General features: G+C 41.8%; 1 protein-coding gene across 3 annotated transcripts in view; it reads right to left on the reverse strand.

The window, feature by feature from the left end:
* The window catches only part of SMARCA2 (SWI/SNF related BAF chromatin remodeling complex subunit ATPase 2), a gene marked incomplete at its 5' end in the record, with an annotated part of 169,956 nt that overhangs the window by 102,328 nt on the left and 45,987 nt on the right, over positions 1 to 21,641 (reverse strand). For 2 of the 3 annotated variants that reach the window (XM_079706372.1, XM_079706371.1), the window contains 7 exons: positions 7,791 to 7,904; positions 9,257 to 9,499; positions 12,612 to 12,722; positions 13,383 to 13,449; positions 14,813 to 14,976; positions 18,604 to 18,751; positions 20,163 to 20,263. In XM_079706372.1, coding sequence (XP_079562498.1) covers positions 7,791 to 7,904; positions 9,257 to 9,499; positions 12,612 to 12,722; positions 13,383 to 13,449; positions 14,813 to 14,976; positions 18,604 to 18,751; positions 20,163 to 20,263 — 948 coding nt within the window. The remainder of the gene's footprint in view (positions 1 to 7,790; positions 7,905 to 9,256; positions 9,500 to 12,611; positions 12,723 to 13,382; positions 13,450 to 14,812; positions 14,977 to 18,603; positions 18,752 to 20,162; positions 20,264 to 21,641) is intronic. The other variant, XM_079706373.1, reaches the window with a different exon arrangement.

A 21,641-nucleotide genomic window follows, 5' to 3' on the forward strand; every position in this document is an offset into this window, starting at 1 on the left:
GCTTTAGAAGGAAGCTGTCAGGCCAGCCAGAACCGCAATTAATAGCCTTTTGCTACTGGTTTTGATGCACCAAATCAGATTAGAGAAAGGTGGATTCTTCTGCAGAAAAGTTAAGAAAAGCAAGTGACCTGCCATAAACTTGTTTTAGTTTTTAATGACTTTCTTGGCCAGGGTGGAAAAAACATCTCCAAGCTTAGTAAATAAGGATGCACTATTAGTACAGGCTTTGTGTTCCACAGACTTGATCCTGCATGTTTTTAAAGCACTTCGACTTTTTCAAGAGCTGTTAACTCTCCAGGATACTTGATCACGGTGTAGAGAAATGTTAAACAACTTCAGACTTTTAACAAGCATAATGATAAAAATGACACCAAGGGCTAGCATTATTGAGTTCTTTCTATGGACCAGGCGCCGTGCGAAAATGCTTTATTTATGTGCCTTCTCCCATTTCACTACACAAGAGCTGTAGGAGAGTTACATTTAGTGGTGTTTGAGTTTTATAGATAAGGAACCTGAGCATCAGAAAGGTTAAGTGACTGGGTTGAAACGATACAGCTATTTAATGGTGCAGTTAGGATCGAACCAGACTCGACTTCCTTAAGCTCTATGCTAAGGATGACCACGGAGACTTTTAGGTTTCCCAGTTGTGCCCTGATGTTCCTCTTCACCTGGGTCTCTCTGCCAGCCAGCTTGTGCACACTTTCCTGAATGTGGAAAGGAGGGCCGAGGCTTGCTTGTAAGTGCGTTAGGAGACGGAAGAACCAGAATGAGGGACTGGACCCTCAACCTCCTTCCCGTCAGTTAGCTGCGGCTAAGAGCTGGAGGGGAGGGAGTTTGGGAAGCAGGGGGCATGCACAATGATGCCATGCAGACAGGGATGTCAAACACCCCCAGAGGGGCCAAGTCAGCAGAGAAGCGAGCTCAACCCTAGAACCTGATGGCTGCTGTAGGAAGGCGATGTTTCCCGCAACCCTCCTCCCAAGCACCATTAGGGGGTACCAGAAGCTAGTTTGATACACATCATCAAAATCACCATCCTAGGGCTTCCCTGGTGGCGCAGTGGTTGAGAGTCCGCCTGCCGATGCAGGGGACACGGGTTCGTGCCCCGGTCCGGGAGGATCCCACATGCCGTGGAGCAGCTGGGCCCGTGAGCCATGGCCGCTGAGCCTGCGCGTCTGGAGCCTGTGCTCCGCAACGGGAGAGGCCACAACAGTGAGAGGCTCTCGTGCCGCAAAAAAAAAAAAAAAAAATCACCATCCTAAGTTTCACGACTATATTTTATGTTTGCTCCCTGTAATCTCCCAAACAAGCCCAAGCTATTTTGTTTGTCTTTGTACTTTCCCCCAGGCCTGGGGTGAGGGTCCTTAGTCTTAGGGCTTCCTTTCCAAATTTTACTCTCCCCAAGGGCTCTTTGGAAGATCTTCCCCAATCATATCTATCAGCCAAAGTCAATCTTCCTTTTCATTTCCCGCAAAGAAGTGGTCATTAAACTTTTTTGACGGCAGTTCCTTACCAGGAAGACACGCTAAAGCGCCTCTTCCCAATACATGCCCATATATTTAACTACGAATTATATGCATGCGTGGACATTAATGTCTCAAAACACAAGTTACCTTTAGGACAGGGGTGAGTGTTAAAGGCAGTTGATTTATATCTATATTTCAAGAGGCCAGTTTGATGACATCTGAATTTTGGGTTATAATGGGGCCGGTGAAAACCCACACTAGGAACAGGAGAGGTGGCAGGTCTGCCCTTTTCCTACCGTCCATCTGTGCTTACGTTATCCATCTTGTTTTCAACCTGCAATCCTTTGCAGAATCTTTTAAAGCCCTTCATTCATTCTGAGGGCCAGGGGTGTCAGTTTAGTTAAAATGAGATCATCCTAAATTCCTTTTATCTGGATACACGGAAACCCGCAATGCTCCCAGTAGGCAGAAGGCGCAGGAACCGGGCTGTGAGCGTGAGCGGATATCTGATGCTCCAGGTGGAGGTGCTCCCCATCACACTCCCGCCTGGGATAACCGATACAGTCTAAGCAAGGTATCTTGACTTTCTGATGTGCATACATACCACATGGGTACCAGTGTCCATCTGTATGTTAAATTAATAAAGCTTAATTTTTTTTTTTTTTTTGCGGTACGCGGGCCTCTCACTGTTGTGGCCTCTCCCGCCGCGGAGCACAGGCTCCAGACGTGCAGGCGCAGCGGCCATGGCTCATGGGCCCAGCCGCTCTGTGGCATGTGGGATCTTCCCGGGCCCGGGCACGAACCCACATCCCCTGCATCGGCAGGCAGACTCTCAACCACTGCGCCACCAGGGAAGCCCAATTTTTTTTTTATTTTTAAGAGAAAAAGTAATATAAATGGAAGCTCTAAAATCTTCTTCCCACACCTCAATGGATTACTAGTAAGCACCCCCCCACATACTCACACGCACCCCCCGTGTGCTCTGGGGACCCCTGTCCTAAAGCACTTGAATGCCTGGATCCTTCCTCCTGATGGCGTGGATGATGCTGCCTTTCATTGTCATGCCATTGTTCAGTGACATCTCACACCATGCCTCCAATTTCTGGTACAGCTCCTGCACCTTCCAGCCCCGCCCGAGGGCAGTGCAGTGCACAGAGCAAGCCATCAGAGCTATGCATTGAGAAAAGGGCAGACTGAAGAATTCTAAAGTAGACATGCAGCCTGACAGTGGCAAGGCGAGGAAAGTCTCTATAATCATCACGCCATCTCAAACTCTGTTGGGTCTGGGTCACCTCCAAAAAACACGATGGTCCCTGATTAGAGCATGAATTTGAAAGTTCCTCAAAATATGCTGGTGTTGCAGGAAATAAAATCTATGACTCTTTAACAGGGATGATTCTCCCAACAAGTTAGGCTTATGAGAGCCACTGGGACTATTATTTTCAAATTATATGTAAAATTGGAGTGTCAGCCTCAGGGACATGACAGTTATCTCCTAAGACTCCTCATGTTAGTAATGATCAAATTGGTCCCTTCAGGGAGCTAAATTGGGTGGTTATATTGGCCCAGACTCTCCTCCCATATAACCCTGTAAAAGTTTTCAACCTTTATCCATAGTTTCTCCCTAAACACTATTCCTCACTTATCACTTCCCTTCCAAAAGGAGGTATTATTAGATCAATAAATCCAGACTACTGTGTGTGATATATTACCACTTTGTGAACTGAGATTTCCAAGATTAAATTTATGAAAGTCACAGGTTTTAGAGTCTATGGCAAGAGAGGAACAAAGTGATGATTAATTACATCAAGCATTCTAAATTTTTATATAATGAATATATATATATATATATATATATATATATATATATATATATATATATATATATAGCTGCCCATCTAAACAATGCTTTTTTGTGGTTTTATACAGATTATATCAAAATCAGGGTCGATTTTAGGTAGGTCAACCTCTAGTTAATCTCAGACATTGTACACATATTTTAGCATATTTAGACCCAGACACACACACACACACACACACATACAGCCAATAGCAAGTACAGCTGGTTCTTGATTATACAAAGGGGAAAGTCAGCACAGACAACCTCAAATGGGAGCTAAATCGAAAAATCAATTTTTCTTTAGCTTAAGTTAGGTTTTATGTAATCCCTTTTCCATGAATTGCCCTTCTTCCGTGAGTATAAGGAATGGATCTTATGCCAGCAGCTTGGTGGTAGTGTTGGGAGGGGCCTGGAGACAGTATATTCTCTTGCTCATTAGGTGTTTCATTAGACTCATTAAGTCATTAAATACTCGTTGATTAAAACTAATTTTTATTAAATACTCATTCATTAAAACTAATTTTTCTGTGAAGTAGAACTGCATTTATCAAACTGTGGCCCTTATATGCCTGCTTTGGTTTCATCTGAGGAAATACAGACTCCTGAGGTCACTCCCACTATACGAAACAGAATTACTGGGGCTAGGGCTGGTACTTTGTATTTTTAAGAGTTTTTCTATCTGAAAACTCAACAATAAGAAAAGAAATAATTGGGAAAAAAATAGGCAAAAGACTTAAGCACCACTTCATCAAAGAAGACACATGAATGCCAAATGAGCACATGAAGACGAGTCACAAGATATCAGCACACAATTATTGAAACAGCCAACAGTGTTAAAAACTGAAAATATCAAGTATTGAGGAGAATGTGGAGGAACTGGAATGCTCATACATTGCTGGTGGGACTACAAAATGGTTCAGACTCCACAGAAAACCATTCGGAAGTTTCTTATAAAGTTATGTGTACACTTACCATATGACCAAGCAAGCCCACGCCTAGATATTTACTAAAATGAAATGAAAACCTATGTTCACACAAAAACCTATACACAAATGTTCATAGCAGACTTATTCATAACCATCAAAAACTAGAAACAACCCAAATTTCCTTCGGTTAAATGGATAAACAAACTCTGGTGCATCAATATAACAGAATATTATTCAACAATAAAAATGAACCAATTAATGATACATCCAACACCTTGGATGTATCTCAAATTCATTACACTAAATGAAAAACCAGATGCAAAAGGTCTGATGAGACACATTGTCTGATTCCTTTCATACAACATTCTGGAACAGGCAAAACTACAGGGATGGAGAACAAATTAGTGGTTGCATGAGGCTAAGGGTAGAGGGAGAGTTTGTCTAAAAAGTGAGAGCACTAGGAAATTTTTGGTCGGGGGCACTGGGAGACAGAATTGTTCTGTATTTTGACTGTGGGTAGAGTTAACATAGCTGTGTATTTGTCAAAACTCAGAACTATACACCAAAAAGAGTGAATTTTATTATACATAAATTAAAAAATAAAATGGAAATCCACTTCCCTGATTCTTTTTCATGAAAACATTTGAGCATCACTTCTATAAAATATTTAGCCTTTTCCTGCCATCAGCCACAATTCCTTTCTAGATTCCTTATACAGCCTGAGAAAGACATATATGTTGTTTGTGGCTACAAGCAGATGGTGGCAGAAGAAAGCTCCTTACCCCCAAGGATGACACTTAAATGGCCAATTTTCCCCAGATTAAAAAAATCCTAACAAGGTAGAAAGAGCAAAGAGTGAAAACTGGCCAAACCACACCAATAACAGCTACATACACATGCCAAGTCATTAGTTCCCCTACTCACCATGAAAAGGTTATGGGGACAGAGATGGGGCAGGAACACAGAAAGTGCCAGGACCAGAGAACAGTGAGAAAGAACTTGAAGTGAATAGGGAAGCAGAACCAGAAGTCAGCAACAGAAATGGCAGTGTGAGTAGAAAGTAAGGACTCTGGTGGTAGCAGTTGTCACCAGTTGAGCCCTTACCACGTGCCAGGCATAGTGTTATGAGTACTGCATCCATTCAATCCTCTTCTGTGAAGCAGGTATTGTCTATTTTCCAGTTCATTGATGAGAACACTGACACCCACTGGGTTAAGAGACTTGCCCAAGCTCACATAGCTAGTATGAGACGGAGAATGCAGTGGGGACCCAGGTCCACTCTGACGGGCAGAGCCCATGACTTCCAGTCCACCAAGTTGCCTCCAGGTAAAGGTAGCTTATCCACAGATAATTCAGTCATACCTCGGAGACAGTGCGGGTTCAGTTCCAGACCAGCAAAAGAAAGGGAATATGGTAATAAAGCTAGTCACAAGAATTTTTTGGTTTCCTAGCACATATAAGTTATGTTTACACCATACTATAGTCTATTAAGTGTGCAAAGCACTATCTAAAAAAATTGGACATACCTTAATCAAAAATACTTTATTGCTAAAAAATGCTAACTATCATCTGAGCCTTCAGTGAGTCATAATCATTTTGCAACGGTACATCAAAGATCACTGATCACAGATCACCATAACACATAAAACAATCATGAAAAGGCTTGAAATATTGTGAGAATTACCAAAACGTGACACAGAGACATGAAATTAGCATATACCGAAAAATGGTGTTGACAGACTTGCTCAACGCAGGGTTGCCACAAACCTTCAATTTGGGGGAAAAAAACATGGTATCTATGAAGGGCAATGAAGCAAAGTGCAATAAAATGAGGTATGCCTGTATATCACACACAGGGTGTTTAACATACCTCCAATATAAAAATCTGGATATTAAACAGTATGTGTGTACTTTATGTCGAAACATGAGCTTGAAAATCTAATCTTAGTTTTTTAAAATTTATCAATACTCAGGAAGTTTTCTTGTGAAAAGAGCTGTGAAATAAATATTTTAGTAAAGCAAAGAATCCCTCTGTGATATAACCAATCACCCCATAATCCTTATGCTGCAAAAGTTTGGATTTTAATACAATGGATTTTCTTAAAACAGGGCATACTTTCAACTTGTAATGTGTTTTTTAAATATCTGTCTATATTAGCCATTCAGGACTGGCTAATACAGAGTAATGAGTAACAAGATTAAGAAGTTTTAGGGAATGAATAAATGAAGAACTTCAGTTAATTGCCTTTTATTTTATAGCTCTTCTAAAGAAACAAAAGGAAGTATGGGACAAATTAAAATCTTTAACATTCCATCTCTATAACTTGCAGGATCTCAGTAACATTCAAGGCAGCCACATGACCACTGTACCCATTCCCCAGCTTATTCTGTAACTAAAGTCCATACTGAATAGAAAGGGGGTTACCCAAAGATGCCAAGACCACACGAAGTCAAAGAAATATCAACAGCATTCAATCCCCAAGATGCATTCACCAAAATAAAATACTTAGATATTTAGGTTTTTGCTGGGATAAGCATGGTATAAGAACCATGTTAATATTTAATTTTTTTCCAACTGCTAATGAATAGGGCCTTAGGGATCAAAATTCTCTCTTAGCAAAGTGATCAACTTTGGATACTATCTTGCCAATCCCACTTAAAACTGAGCAGGATGAACCAATCTGTTCAAAAAATAGAGTCATTACACAGAAAAACACAATGATGCAAAACACACATTTCACAACTGGCTCCCCTAAAGAGAAAACTCACATCAAGCTATCTCATGCAACAAACAGTGCACACTGCCAAACAATCTATCTTTAAGAGAATGAAACGTAGAACTCCAGTGTGTGCGGTTCCAAAACATGATCAAAAACATATTAAACCAATACCCAAATCCAACCCAAAAATGTGGAGCTAAGGGCTTAAAAGACATTCTAAAGCACTGAAAAATCAGTGTCCAAAAAGTAATCTGAAAAATATTTCTTAAAATGCTCACAGGAACTTAAATTAGATGATGCATCTGTAATTTGCAGGAACCCTATTTTTCACTTACTATCAGAACCGTGACATCCCAAGCATCCAATATTAAACACATTACTGGGAAACCTGGCAAATGCTTACCAGGTCCCTTGATAATGATACAAGCCCCAAACTCAAAGGCTTAGTTGGCTCAAAGCAGAACATTTCTACGGCGCCCGCAAGAGCAAACTCGACGAGGTTAGTAAAAAGAAAAAATCTAAAGTTAAAACAGAATGTTAATTCATGTAATGTTAAGTGAATGTAAGTTAAAGCTAAAATGTAATGAGACTCAATGAATTTGGTTATTTTTTTAAATCTGCCCCCAAACTTCTGGAAACCAAGATGAAATGCTAAAATTTCCCTTCTCTCTACACTAAATCCCCTAGCTTCCATCTAACAAAAAAAATCCTTTAAGATATTTCCCAGCTACCTGGAACTAAAATACAAGCCTGCTGTTTCCGAAACACAATTTCAGGGGCAGGTACTCCAAATATATTGGCAGAGGAAGAAACCACAACTTCTGAATTTGCAACATACTTTTTCTGGAAGCTGGGATTCAACTTCTTTCTTCAGTCTCCTCAGTAAAAATGGTCTCAACACCTTATGCAGACGCCTGATGATCAATATAGTTTCTTCTTCATTTAAGTCCACCTATAAGAGAAACTTAGATGAATTTGATCTATTTTTTTTTTAAAAAAAAAGATCTTTCATGCAATGACTCTTTGTTCCATTTATTATTGGTTTCAATATATGATTGAAATTTTATGTGCATTAAGTCTAGGTTTATATCCATCATGTACACCTCAGAATGCTGTTCCCACCTTCCTACCAGGTGGTAACAGAACAGCCTCTGAATGGGTATCTTGGTCTGAATGCTGAGTTTTGTAGAAAACGGCCCAGAGCCATCAGTTTTAGATCAGGAGTGTTAACAGCTCAGAATTTTATGGGATATGATTGCAGTAAAGGCTGACTAAAGGCTGAGGTAGAACACGAGTAAAAGGGCAATAGTTAATGTGTTCTTCCTTCAAACTGAAGCATTAAGTTAGGCTCTTAACTTTGATTGTCTCAGATGCAGAAACATACCAAGGGAACAGGGCCTGAACCTGAAAAGAAGAACAAGAGTGGATCCCGATTACGTCGGTGGGTTTCTAAGCCCCTCTACCTGCATCCTCCTTTGCTCTGCTCTGATCTTGTTCAAGTTCAGTCCTGTTTATATATAAATCCTTCGCTTTCTCTTTCACCTTCCTCTATTCACCTCTAGGGGGCAGAGCTGATTGACGTTACCTTCTCCCAATGGGCAAGCCAATGAATTCCTAACAAAAGGTTATAATGTACCTGTAACATCTCAAAATTAAAGGGCCAAATAGTTCCAACATAAATTTCCCTAAAGCATTTTAAGTGGCTTTTCATTCCTATAGTGGAAGGAATGATAATAAATTTGAAAATGGCTACTCCAGGGTTTGAGTAGTATTTATATACACACAAGACTGAGGCTTACACTAAAACCTGAAAACAATGTGTAAAGAAAATTAGTATAAACCAGTTCGGTTTTACATACAAACTCTTAATGTGGAAATGGTTTAAAGGGAAGCCCAAGTTTATGACAAGGAAATATTTCTTTTTAAGGTTTATATTCGGTTGGTTGAGTTGTGGTTCAATAGATTGAACAAATATCTCTGCATTTATCCTCCTTGTGGCCTGTGGCAGTTAAGCATTCCACCAGCCATGAACACCCTCTGTTGGCCTGGTTAACACACTGGCAAAAGACAATGGGATTAGGACACCCTAGATCCTAGATCTTACATCCATTATTAGATCCATTTTCTTTGGATGGAAAAATATCCCTGGAGTGAGAACATATACATCCACTGATTGGCTTCCTGATACTTTACAACACTGTAAACCACCCTATGGGTTTTCTGTGGCTCTAGTGTTCTCAGCTTTAGGTCTTTTCATTTCATTTCATTGTCATGCAGTGGGAAAAATAAAAGTTAGGCCAGTACCCTTTCTCCAGTCATGGCAAACGGAGCATTAAACCATTGCTCAAATGTGCTGCAGCTCTTAAAAATTGTGGGAAGGAGGAAGTTGAGGAGGGCCCAGAGTTCCGGGAGCTTATTCTGCAGGGGGGTCCCGGTCAAGAGGATCCTTCTGGGGGCCACGTAGTGAGTGTTCAGGACCTGAGTCAGCTTGCAGTGGTGATTCTTCATTCGGTGGCCTTCGTCCACTATCATATATTTCCACCGAATCTATAACACAAGAGGAAGGACCAACATGCGGTGAACAAGGGAAAACACAACTGCTTCCAAGAGGCAACTGGTGATGTGGAAAACCAAAGAACTCATGCTTGGTAAAAGCTATGACATGAGATTCCTTAGCATAAAAGAATCTTAACAGTCTATTTCCCATACCTGACAGATCATCGTGTACTATGTAGTAATGGAATGGAATAACAGAATGTGATTCCAAATTACCCTTTCACAAAGACAGAAACTTGGGCCCAGAATGAAATGATTGGGCCAGGATTAGCTCCTGTGTCTCCCCATCCAATACTCCTTCTATTAATGTTATGTCATGACAGCTATGCCAGATTTAATGGCTCTGTTACCTCTGCTCATAGTAAGTACAGAATATAGCTCCTCAATTGAAGCAGAGGTTAATGACTGATTTCTCCAAGATGGCGTCAGCAGGCACCTGCAGAGGAAGTACTCTGGCTTCATGCCCTTTTTCTATTGCCTTGGGCTGACTACTACCTTCAGAGTTTGGCTCATGTTTTTTTTTTTTTTTTAATTTTTTTTTAATTTGAACTTCCTTGCTAACATTTAAAAGTTGGAACATTTCACATAAAAATCTGGACATCCAGCTTCTTTTAAAACGTTAGAAGATCTGGCAACCCGGACTCTCTTAGTTCATACATACTCCTTACCTGCCAGGTCTAGGACCCCGATTTCAAGATGTCTAAAATGAAAGGATAGACTTACTGGCAGAGAGGGCAGTGCTAAAATAGCATTCCTCTGTTTATGCCAAAACTTCAGAATTAAACACAATATATTCTACCAGCATAACTATCACTTCAAAAATAAAAAATGTGACCATATGACACGATCTTCCTTCCTAAGTCTACACACAGTCCCCTTCCCCTCTCACAGTTGACCCTTCAGCCCTCTCCAAGGTCATTGTTTCTCAAAGTGAGAACAATGAGGAATATCCCACTAAGCCTATCCATTCCCCACAAAACAGTGGCAATGGCCAAGAAAAGCATCTGGTGCTCAGATGTCCCTGGATCCCGCTGCAAAGCTCTTAGAGAGGAGGGAGACGGCAAAGCGTTCTATAAAGTCCTTGCCTTCCTCATTAGAAGCACCAGTAAAGGAATAAAATCATCAGTCAGGCTGGGATGTTCGGGTAAAAGAAACTCCCAGAGTTTTTTTATTTTTGTCCTTCCTCTGCTACCTCTAAGAAAATTGCTTAAGAATGATTAAAGTTGTACGATCAATGTCCCAAAGTTACCAATAGCGTGAAAAGAGGCCAGGAGATAAAAATGTATTAAATCAATATTCTAAATCTACTTCCCTGCCTAATTTAGCTTATGAAATAATAAACAAGGAATCAGAGGCCTATGATTTTGCTATCGGGTCTACTACTAATTAGGTCTTCCACTCAGAAAAAAATTACTACCCCTTTCTAGAGTTTCATTTCTCCAGTGACAAACAAAAGCAATACACCTCGTTACCAGGTGTCTCTGATGAATTTTGAAATACATATGCAGAAGACATGATATGACTTTTCTTTAAAGGATCTCAAATGTACAAACACATTCCCACAGTTATATGGAAAACACGTCATTCCTGACACTGCCAAATTCATCTTGGAGGATGAGGAAGAGGAACACAGCATTGTGGCTGGTGCCATCTCAATGATTAAACAAACCTCCCCTGGGAGCCCATTTCCTTTATGTTATTTCCTAGGATGCCATGAACGGAACTCTCTGTTCCCAGAGCAAAGGTTTAATGCAGAGATAGAACAGACCCCAGAAATAGTGATTCTGTTCAATTCTGGCCATAACTTAGTTTCAGATTATAGTGCTTTCAAAACACCACAGGGTAAAAGAAATTACTAAAGCAAAAAAAATTAAGTTTTCATGCTTCCTCTATGACAGAAACTACTCCCATCATTCTACATGAATATATTAGGAGACAAGATGATATAAATGGAAAAAAAAATTCTATTTTTTTGGCTAAAGGACAACTTAGGACATACAAATTAGCAGACATGTAGGTCACAGGTAGAAAACGATTCTTTCCCAGCTCCAAATAAATAGTCACAGAAAGAGCCCAGAGTAATTCAAACAATGATAGCTCATTATTTCACCAGGAAAAACATAAAACAGGAATAGCACAAAAACTGCAGCTTGGATAAACGCTCATATGGAGAAGACCATATGGAGAAATGCCTACTCATCTCTGCAGAGACAAAGACACAAGAGAAATGAAGTTACGCTGCTGACAATATCCCAGGGCAACAAAAACAATTATTTCTTCCATAAGCACGACGTTCAGGGCTGTTGGAGAGAAAAAAAGAGTTGAAGGAGCCCAGGTGAATTCTTTTTTTTTTTTTTTTTGCAGTACGCGGGCCTCCCACTGCTGTGGCCTCTCCCGTTGCAGAGCACAGGCTCCGGACGCGCAGGCTCAGCGGCCATGGCTCACGGGCCCACCCAGCCACTCAGCGGCATGTGGGATCTTCCCGGACCGAGGCACGAATCCGTGTCCCCTGCATCGGCAGGCGGACCCTCAACCGCTGCGCCACCAGGGAAGCCCCCATGTGAATTCTTTTAAGAGATGTAAGCCCATAAACTATGATAGAATAGGGTAGGTAAGAGTCCCAGGATCAGTGACATACAACAACAACCAAAATAAAACACAAAAACCCCCAGCATACATAAAATGAAAAACGCATGATCAAAGTATATCTGACTGAAAAAGAGAGAGAGACCAGCCATCTAACGAGCAAATTATACTAGTGAGTATAATTTGGGGAATACTTTACACTCCAGTTGTGATGGTCCATAATTAGAAATAAGAGAATTTTTTTTTTAAATTTATTTTTATTATTTATTTTTTTTTTTTATTAGTTTCTGCTTTATAACAAAGTGAATCAGTCATACATATACATCTGTTCCCACATCCCTTCCCTCCTGCGTCTCCCTCCCTCCCACCCTCCCCATCCCACCCCTTCAGGAGGTCACAAAGCACCGAGCTGATCTCCCTGTGCTCTGCGGCTGCTTCCCACTAACTAGCTATTTTACGTTTGGTAGTATATATATGTCCATGCCTCTCAGAAATAAGAGAATTTTTTTAAACATACCTTTGCAAGAATGTGCTTGTCTTTTATAATGTACTCATAAGTAGTCAGGAGGACATTGAATTTGCCACTCCGTAACTGGGGGACGAGGGAGCGACGCATGGCAGGGGTGCCCTGAATGGGAAGAAAATACAGATGTATATTACCCAATGGAAGGAGGCGTGCGTTGTCTCTCACTACCCATAGCTTAATGGAGCCCAGGCACGTGACAAAGGACTGCACATACATGCAATTATCATATACAGATCCATTATCCAGGAAGAAAGTGCTTGGCAAAATTGCTCACACGTCTGGACACTTTTCAGACCTTTATGGAGAAGCTTTCCCACTGCAGACCGAGGGAAGGGGTGGGGGAAAGAAAAGGAAATTGTGGTGACCCCAAGGTAGCAGAGAACCCGCTGCTCCGCTGAAAGGCTCCATTTCTACAGGAGCATCCAGCAGGCGCCTGGGCGCCCAGGTAATTGCCTAACTTTGCAGGAACAGTGGGCATGGCAGCAGCACGCAGGATGTGTGATATCTGTCATTTGTATTACTCTCATCAGAAACCTCGCAATATGATAATTAACAATTTTTTTCTGCATTTCACTATCTGAAAGTAATTATGGTTTATTACAGTAATCTTCTTGGGATGATTAACTCTCTCACTGTTTAGTACATGATGTACATGACAAAACTTTACAACCAGATACAGTTCACAGATGTGCATAGGGAATGAAGAAAATAGGGTCTATATATAAATGTGGAAAAGCAGAAAATAAATACAGGATTCCAAACCTTGTAAGAAATTTTCACCACGGAAGGAGCCCATTTGTCAAATTCATACGTCCAGTTAGATAGAGTCCTACAGAACAAAAGAAAACAAAATACAGAGAGACATTTGTATAAAACTCTGTGATTAAAAAAATGTTCTTACTCACTTTTAGGCCTCACCTTGAAAAGGGCTAGAGAATATAAAATTTCTCAACTGCATATTCATTTTAAAGGTGTAGAAATAAGAGATAAGTTAGAAATAAGCTGCCACAAAGCATGACAAGTTTGTTGGTGGGTTCACACGAAATCTCATAAGAGAAAAAAAATTAAAGAATGCATGAACATAGAGGGCAAAAAACATCTTAATTTTAATACTGAAAAACAGCAATTACCAGAGTGATTTGGGGACTCTAGAAACAGCCATATAAAGTTCAGAGAAAAGCTGAGTCAGGAAAAAGAAATGACAAAAGCACATGAAAATACTAAATAAATCTGTCAAGAGGGGGCAGGGGAGAAATATTAAATGCCTTCAAAGGCAAAATCCCTGAAAGCATCAGTGTAATATATGAGTCAGAACATGCAAAACATAGATAAAAACCAAAATATATGTTCAAGATGTAGATAATACGGAAAGGGTGTCTAAGTTCCATGGATTCAAATAATATGGATTAAAAAGGTCTGCAAATAACTCTCATTTAAACAAAATTTGAAGGAAATACTAAAACAGAATATTTTTTCTCAAGGCCCAAGTCTGTAATTAGCACTGAGATCTAGAAAAGGATCTCAGTGAACAGAACTGCAACCTCCCACCCCCAGTCAGAGACACACTCCCATCCAAGGAGGGCGGTTTTGAACAGGTATCCCTTCCCTCAGGGGTATCCGCTAAAGACCCACAAGGAGCCATGCAGTGGGCGAGGCGCTGGGAATTTAACGGAGAACAGTGAAGACCCATCCTTACAAAGCGACAAAGTCACTGCAGATTAACTGCGAGTACTGAGGGCGGTTTAATGCAAAATTCATAGTTATGATTTTGATTTAGATTCTGCTTTAAGAGGGACACTAAAGGAAGATTTAAGAATATATAATTTTTGAATATATATAACCTTTTGGAAATGGAAAAAGAAAAAAATCAAAGAAATCTTAAAAAAAGTCAAAACCTTTCAGCCTCATGAGCCACTTTAGGCGTGATGAAGAATGAGACCCACTGCACAGTGTGCAGGCTGTGTAGACCACAATGCTAAGGGCTGAAAAAAAATCACTTCATCCTGTGCTTATGTAGCCAATCAAAGGGTGAGAAGTGGGGTGGGAAAAGAAAACCTAAATCTGGATTATATGCTCTTGATAATCCCACTACAGGCTACAATTCTGCCTTAAGGGAAAAACCAGGACAAACTATGAATAGGGCAAGCTCCAACATAAAGAAAGATAACTGCAGAATAAATGGCTTTACTTACGAAAGGGGAACAATGATCAGATAGGGGCCATTGAGTCTTTTGTGCTCCATCAGGTACGTGATGAGTGCAATGGTCTGTATGGTCTTTCCCAGCCCCATTTCATCAGCTAAGATTCCGTTCAAATTGTTATTATACAGAGAAACCATCCATTCCAGGCCCTGGAGCTGAAATGAAGAGTAATTGCTTCAATTATCCAAGATCTGCACAGGTAATTAATACTAATACAACGCAAGTGAGGCTGCGACTTCTTAACTCCTTGGTGCTGTACGTTGGATTTCCCACAGTAGGAAAGTAGGGGAAGCACCAACACAAAGAGAATTTCATATATGAGCCTGTAATCACCCCTGGAGCTTGGCAGGTGCTGAGTGCTAATCAGATTTAGAAATGATGGGCTGGAGCATACTGGGGGTACTTTAAGCAGCTTTGCTGTTCATCCCTACTTAGCATTTCACAGTACATGACACTCTAGAATTATTATAAATGAAGAAAACCCAAACGAAAATCCATTCCAACCACTCCAAGGACAAAAAGCCACCATGAGGATTAAAGAAAAACAAACCAGAAGGCAGGTTTGGCACGAAGATCACAGGTCATTAGAAACAGGCTTCTCGGTGTTGGAGAGCCTCCCGGCCCCCCGGGGTGGGATCCCCTCAAGCGAGGAAGCAGAGTGACCAGGGAGCCAGGGGCACCTGCTGGGCCCACAGGAGGGCACTTCCTGGTGGAGAAAGCTCCCAGGCATCACATGGAAACTTTGCAATGTAAGGGCTCCCCAAGGGCAGCTGACTGCCTGGAAACATGTTCAACATATTTTTAAAGTACAAAAGCACAGCACCAGAGACACAGCTTTGGATTTCCATGTTAAACACAAGAAAGTCTGGGTGAAAATACAACATTGTTCAACTTCTCTCTCCAACCACTAATTCCCTTCCACCACCATATCACAGATTCTGGTTTAAGTGATAGGATCATCTCTCTCTCTCTCTCTCTCTCTCTCTCTCTCTCTCTCTCTCTCTCTCTATATATATATATATATATATATATATATATATATACACATACATATGTTTACTATCTATCTATCTATTTATCTATATGTATATAATTGCTAAAGTCAATTTAGCTTGCTAATGAAGTTATGCTTAGGGAAATGTTAATTTTAATTTGGTTTATGTAAAAACAAAGCAAGTGATTCTTTTACTTTCAATATTTGTTAAATGGACCACGCAAGGAGCTATAGCAGATGGAAACCTAGGTATGTAATATGCATGCCTCCCTTCAGAAGCTTGCGGTCAAAGAGGAGCCGATAAGCCATTCACGCACCAAGATGTGGTTGGCAGTGCCAATGTCGTACATATAAAATTGTATGGGCCAGAATTTTTCTTGGGAAGAGTACTGCAATGGTTTGAAGAAATACTTGGATAAGCCACTTAGGGTGCCTCATACCACACAAGACTCCGAATCATCCTAAAGGTTTTTGCAAAAGAGCAGCAACACCAAGAAATGAGTGGAACAGAAAGAGGTCCCACGGGGATGCACAAAAGACATAGGGGCAAAAGGGGAATGCCAGGAACTCTTAGTGGTGGGTGGGAGGAGATGCACACCTGCAACATGATCCCGAGAGCACCAGACCTTTAGGAATAGTCAACTAAGTGCCAGAAACATTTGGACACTCAGTGGTAGTGGATTTTTTTTTTTTTTTTAATGAAAATCGGCAAAGGGGCTGAATTTTGCATCTGTCTTAATCCCAGATAAAACAGAAGCAGACACTGGCAGCAGAGGGGACTAGAAATTCACAAAAATAGTGGGACATGATTTGGACTTTCCTAGACCATGGAATTGGAGGGGTTGGGTACTGAGCCAAGCTTACGTGGCTTTCCAGGAAGCAGCAGGAAGGCCTCAGCTATGTCAAGGTTAAGTAACTATTTTCAATACAAAAACTTGTCAAGGAGCAAGACGATAGAAAGCTTACTCGTGGATAGAGTGATCCGGGAAGGCTTTGAGCCACAATTTCAGTTGGTCTGTGAGAAATAAAAAAGATTTCATCAGGTAGATATGGATGGTCAGAGACCAGGAAGAAGAAACTCAGTGAAGCAAAAACCCGGAGGCGGGCAGAGTAAGGTATGTTCAGGAAACCTACAGCAGCCCAGTAGAGGAAGAAGGCCATACAATTCACATATGGAAGTAGGAGGAGGTAGGTTTGAGAAGACAGTGGTAAAGAATGCTTTCAAAGGTGCTGGATGGCAGGAGGAAATCAGTGTAGCGCTAAAAGGTATTCACGAATAATCTAACGATGCACCTGCCATATACAGACATACAAGAGTTCATTAGAACCAACTACAAGTTAACATCTATGTCAGGTAGGCCAAATCAGATGAAAACAACTTTTAACTTCATGAAAGTAGCATGGTCTTTGGAGAAAACATGACCTTACTACAGCCAGAGCAATGGTTCTCAAAGTGTGCTCCAGGGACTCCTGATCACCTTTTCAGGTGATCCACAAGGTCAAAATGATTTTCTTATTAACACTAAGGTATTATGTGCTTTTTATATTGTGTTGACATTTGCACGGATGATGCAAAAGCAGTAGTGGGTGTAAACTGCTGGCACTTTAACACAAATCAAGGCAGTACTGTAGTAGTAGCCTCTGTATCCTTCACCCTGATACAATGGCAGCCAACATAGTGTCACGTTTTAGGAGTTTAGTGGATCCAAGTTCAAAGAGTTTGAGAACTGTTGGCCTAAAGCATATACTTCCTAAAGTATATTCCAAAGGTCCCTAATTTCACAGGATGTGAACAGGTATATGATATATGAAAAGAAAGTTTGGTAGTCAGAGAGATTTGGGAAATACAAAGGTAAAGATATTTCACTGCAGGATGCTGATACACAGTTATAGTTTACACATTTATTTTTGCAGAGCCCATGCGTGTGTTGACGTACACCATGGATTACCAAGAAGGGTCATTGCTAGAGTGCCCAGATGTCTGGTTGGCTCGGGAAGTCCTGGGTAACACCTATGATCAGTAATAAGGGCCACTGTTCGTTCTCATAAGTATACAAGTTTGGAATAGTAAATTATACCATAATCCAAGTTCTAGCTGAGAGTATTTCCCATATTTATTTAACCACAGAACCTATTTTTCCCTTTCTTTTGGAGGTCTATCTCATGGGAGAAATGTTCCAAGGAATACACTTTGGGAAACACTGTGAAGTAGAAGGAGGTAAAAGACAGGAGCTGACCTCATTCCAGACAGGTCAAATGACACACGTTATGCTTACAGCGTAGTTTTCATCAAAGCAGGGATGCTCACCACTCTATTGTGTCTTAAAAAAAAAAGCACGTAAATGTAGTAGATAGCGACTCCTAGGTAGCTGAATCCATAGTGTTAAACTACAGACACCACTGACATTTTTGAAGAAATACATACTTCACTGACTTCAAAAAAGAGGCACAGATGTTCCCTACACTCATAGAATGTGGCTGGGTTTTCCATTCTGAAGAGATCCATGGTAAAGGGGTTCCAAAAGTTAACCCAGGATTTCTGAAAACACAATCCATCCCAAAGCCAGAGAAGAGAAAATGGGTACGCTCTACAGAAGATGGTAAAATGGAACACTCTAAAACAAGAATTACGGGCACAGTGGAGAGAATCGCCATATTAGAAGCAATGCGACCCCAAATGTTTGCCATGGTCAACTCTCTGCAGCAATGGGCATGCGCACAACGTACTCTAATCAAAATTAGGTAACAGACTGAGACCTGCCAAGAAAACACACACCATGCCAGTTACCTGATAATGCTTCAGGGTCCCATTGATGAGGAGGGCTGACTGCTTCTCCACCCTCTCCGAGATAGCGTGGGCCACCGTGTAGTAGGACTGGGAACCCCTGGCACTGTACTGCATGCTGTACTCATCGTCCACGTCTTGCTTGGCTGTCCTGGGCCAGAGAAAGTGGAGAGTCACACACAGAGCTAAGTTGGTGCATGAATGGAGAGCCGAAAACAGCTGCAGGAAGTAGAGCTTTATTCATCACCTACTTCATGCCTGGCAGCTAAAACATATTATCTGTAATCCTCGTGAAAAGCAAGCAGGGTAGATGTTGTTGTTACCATCCCCACTTCATGCCTGCGGAGAACTTCAGGTCGAGAGAGGTTCACGAATTTGCCCAGGTCACATGAAAGGTGGTGGCATCAGGATCTGAACGCAGGCCCGCTCGACCTCAAGTGACTGCTATGAGCATGAATCGTACACTTGCAGGTTCACGCTTTGCCAGTGAAGCTGTCCTAGGCCCTTGAAGTACAAAGATAAATCCTACCCACAGAACACTGCCTAAAACTTGGAAGACAGGTGACAGGGGGGCCAAAGGTGACAGTAAAGAGACAGGAAAGAGGAGAGGTCGTCTTCCATTTTCTATGCCTTGTTAACTGACTACTTAGTTATTCTACAGGCAGTGAGGGGCCACTGAGGGGGGTCTGGAAAATCTTCAGTGAAGAAACTGGGGCAGATGAATAAAAGAAAGGTTCCTGAAGTGGGCACACAGCCCTGGAATAAAAGGAGAAAATATTAGAATGTCTATTTCTGCTTTTTTTAAAAAAATCTCATCACTTAAAAATGTTCTATTTTGCATAGTGTTTTGCCACAGTTTTCTTGCAGCACTAGAGCTACACAGCCAAAGAGCTGGGTAGGGCTTCCCTGGTGGCGCAGTGGTTGAGAGTCCGCCTGCCAATGCAGGGGACATGGGTTCGAGCCCTGGTCTGGAAAGATCCCACATGTCGCGGAGCAACTAGGCCCGTGAGCCACAACTACTGAGCCTGCGTGTCTGGAGGCTGTGCGCCGCAACAAGAGAGGCCGTGACAGTGAGAGGCCCGCGCACCGCGATGAAGAGCGGCCCCCGCTCGCCGCAACTAGAGAAAGCCCTCGCACAGAAACGAAGACCCAGCACAGTCAAAAATAAATAAATTAATTAAAAAAAAGAAAAGAGCTGGGTAGGGGAGTCAGTAGCTGAGCAGCTACTGCAACGAGGGCGTTTCTCACTTGGGGTTCTGGGCGGGTGTTGGCGCCATTAAGGAAGGCGGGAAAGGCAGCCAGCTGGAGGGGCAGGTTCCACGTGGGATGGAAGCGCGTGACACACCAAGAGCCCAGGAGCGAGGAAGTCATGAAGTGGGGGAGGGCGCAAGGGGGGAGCTGAGCAGTGGGACAGTCTGGTGGCCTCTGACGGCGGCGTTTCGGGTGGAGCACGGGCGTGAGGTCGGCTTCCTTCCTTAGACAAACTTCTCTAAAAGAAAATCCATAAAGCGCAACCCTCACGAAATGCATCTGCAAGAGACAAAACTCTGAGAGACACATACTCGATGATCTGCTTAGCGTCCTTCTCGGAAACCTCTTCGCTGTTTGGATCCAGAAGTATTTTCTCTTCAGTTTCCTGCCTACTGGACTCTTCCTCTTCATCCTGGGGAAGGAACGAAGATATGGGGGTGATTCCGTTTTAACGAGGGAATCCCTAGGCTTGGCGATTTCTGAGAAGAGAGTGAAGAGTATTCTACTTCACAAGTGAGGTGCACGCAACTGAGGGGGGACGTAAACTTAACCCTTACTTGCACCAGGCAATACCTACCTCTCCATCGCTGTTTACACCACTGAATGAAAGAACACAAGGAACCCTCTGAGGATCCCCTGGAATCCTTGCTCCCAAGAATAAATATGTAAAAATCATGCCGGAAAGATGGATATTTATCATTATTTGGTCATCAGAGAGTCCTGTAGACCGTATCTGCTCTGGCTAACTTAGTGACCTTCTATACCCTTCTCTCCAAAGCCAACTGAAGGGATCTTAGTATTGTCCTTTTCTCTGATGATGCCAGCGGGCCTTGGATGGTCCCACATGTCTTCACAGTGGAGAGACTGGAGCTTGTAAGCACATGGCCTTCTGTGTGTGCTTTCTGTGGCCACTTCACAGCCCACAGTTCTGGCTATTTAGATTAAAACTGTCAATAACATGGCAAAGGATTCATCACCTCCCCACCTCTCCACTGTGTACTCCGTTCTGCTGGCCTGTTGAAAAGCTTCACTAAATATTCATAATGCCCACTACTACCCACTGGTGTTGAAGGCTGAATCTTTCCAGATAATCCAGGAGAATTTCCTTTAAAACGAGGCTTAAAGAGAACCATGCTTTTCCATCAGGCTTGAATGAAACAATACAAACTGACATGATAGTAATGTTGAAAATCAAACCTATGACCACAGATCACTGAGCCACAAGGGGTAAACTGAGGAGCTGGCACAGCTCTTTCACATCCAGGTGAGCACCGAGAGGGGGCATGACTCGTTGTGAGATGGGGACCTGGTCTCCGGACCCCCAGGTCAGAGTTCACTCTAGTCCCAGCTCTCTGGAGCTGTCTGCAGTTGCCAGTCTCAGGAGGGCACCTGTGGGTTGAGCAGCCTTCTTTACCTCATCTCTGTCCCTCCCTGGCTCTCAGACTCAATGAGAAGATTCTTCCAACGGATCATTTATGGGCCCATTCATCCGAGTAAACAAGAGACATTTTAAAAATTGATTTTTTAAGTTTCAAGTAAGTCAGAGAAAGAGTAGCCTATTAAAAAAAAAAAAAAAGAAAAAAAAAGCATGCCTCCAAAAGTATTTGCTTGTTAACAGCATACTTTTTTTCTAAAAAAAAAAAAAAAAAAGTTACTTCTATTATCTTTCCTCTTTGCAAAAGCAGTAAGTGTCCATGGTAGATTAATTTAGAAAACACAGGTCCACAAAACAGAAGAAAATAACAACGGTCTTAAAATTCTGGTGAGCTGCTACGGGTAAGGCTGCTCTG

The sequence above is a fragment of the Hyperoodon ampullatus genome, assembly GCF_949752795.1.
Source record: "Hyperoodon ampullatus genome assembly, chromosome: 6".
Taxonomy (NCBI): domain Eukaryota; kingdom Metazoa; phylum Chordata; class Mammalia; order Artiodactyla; family Ziphiidae; genus Hyperoodon; species Hyperoodon ampullatus.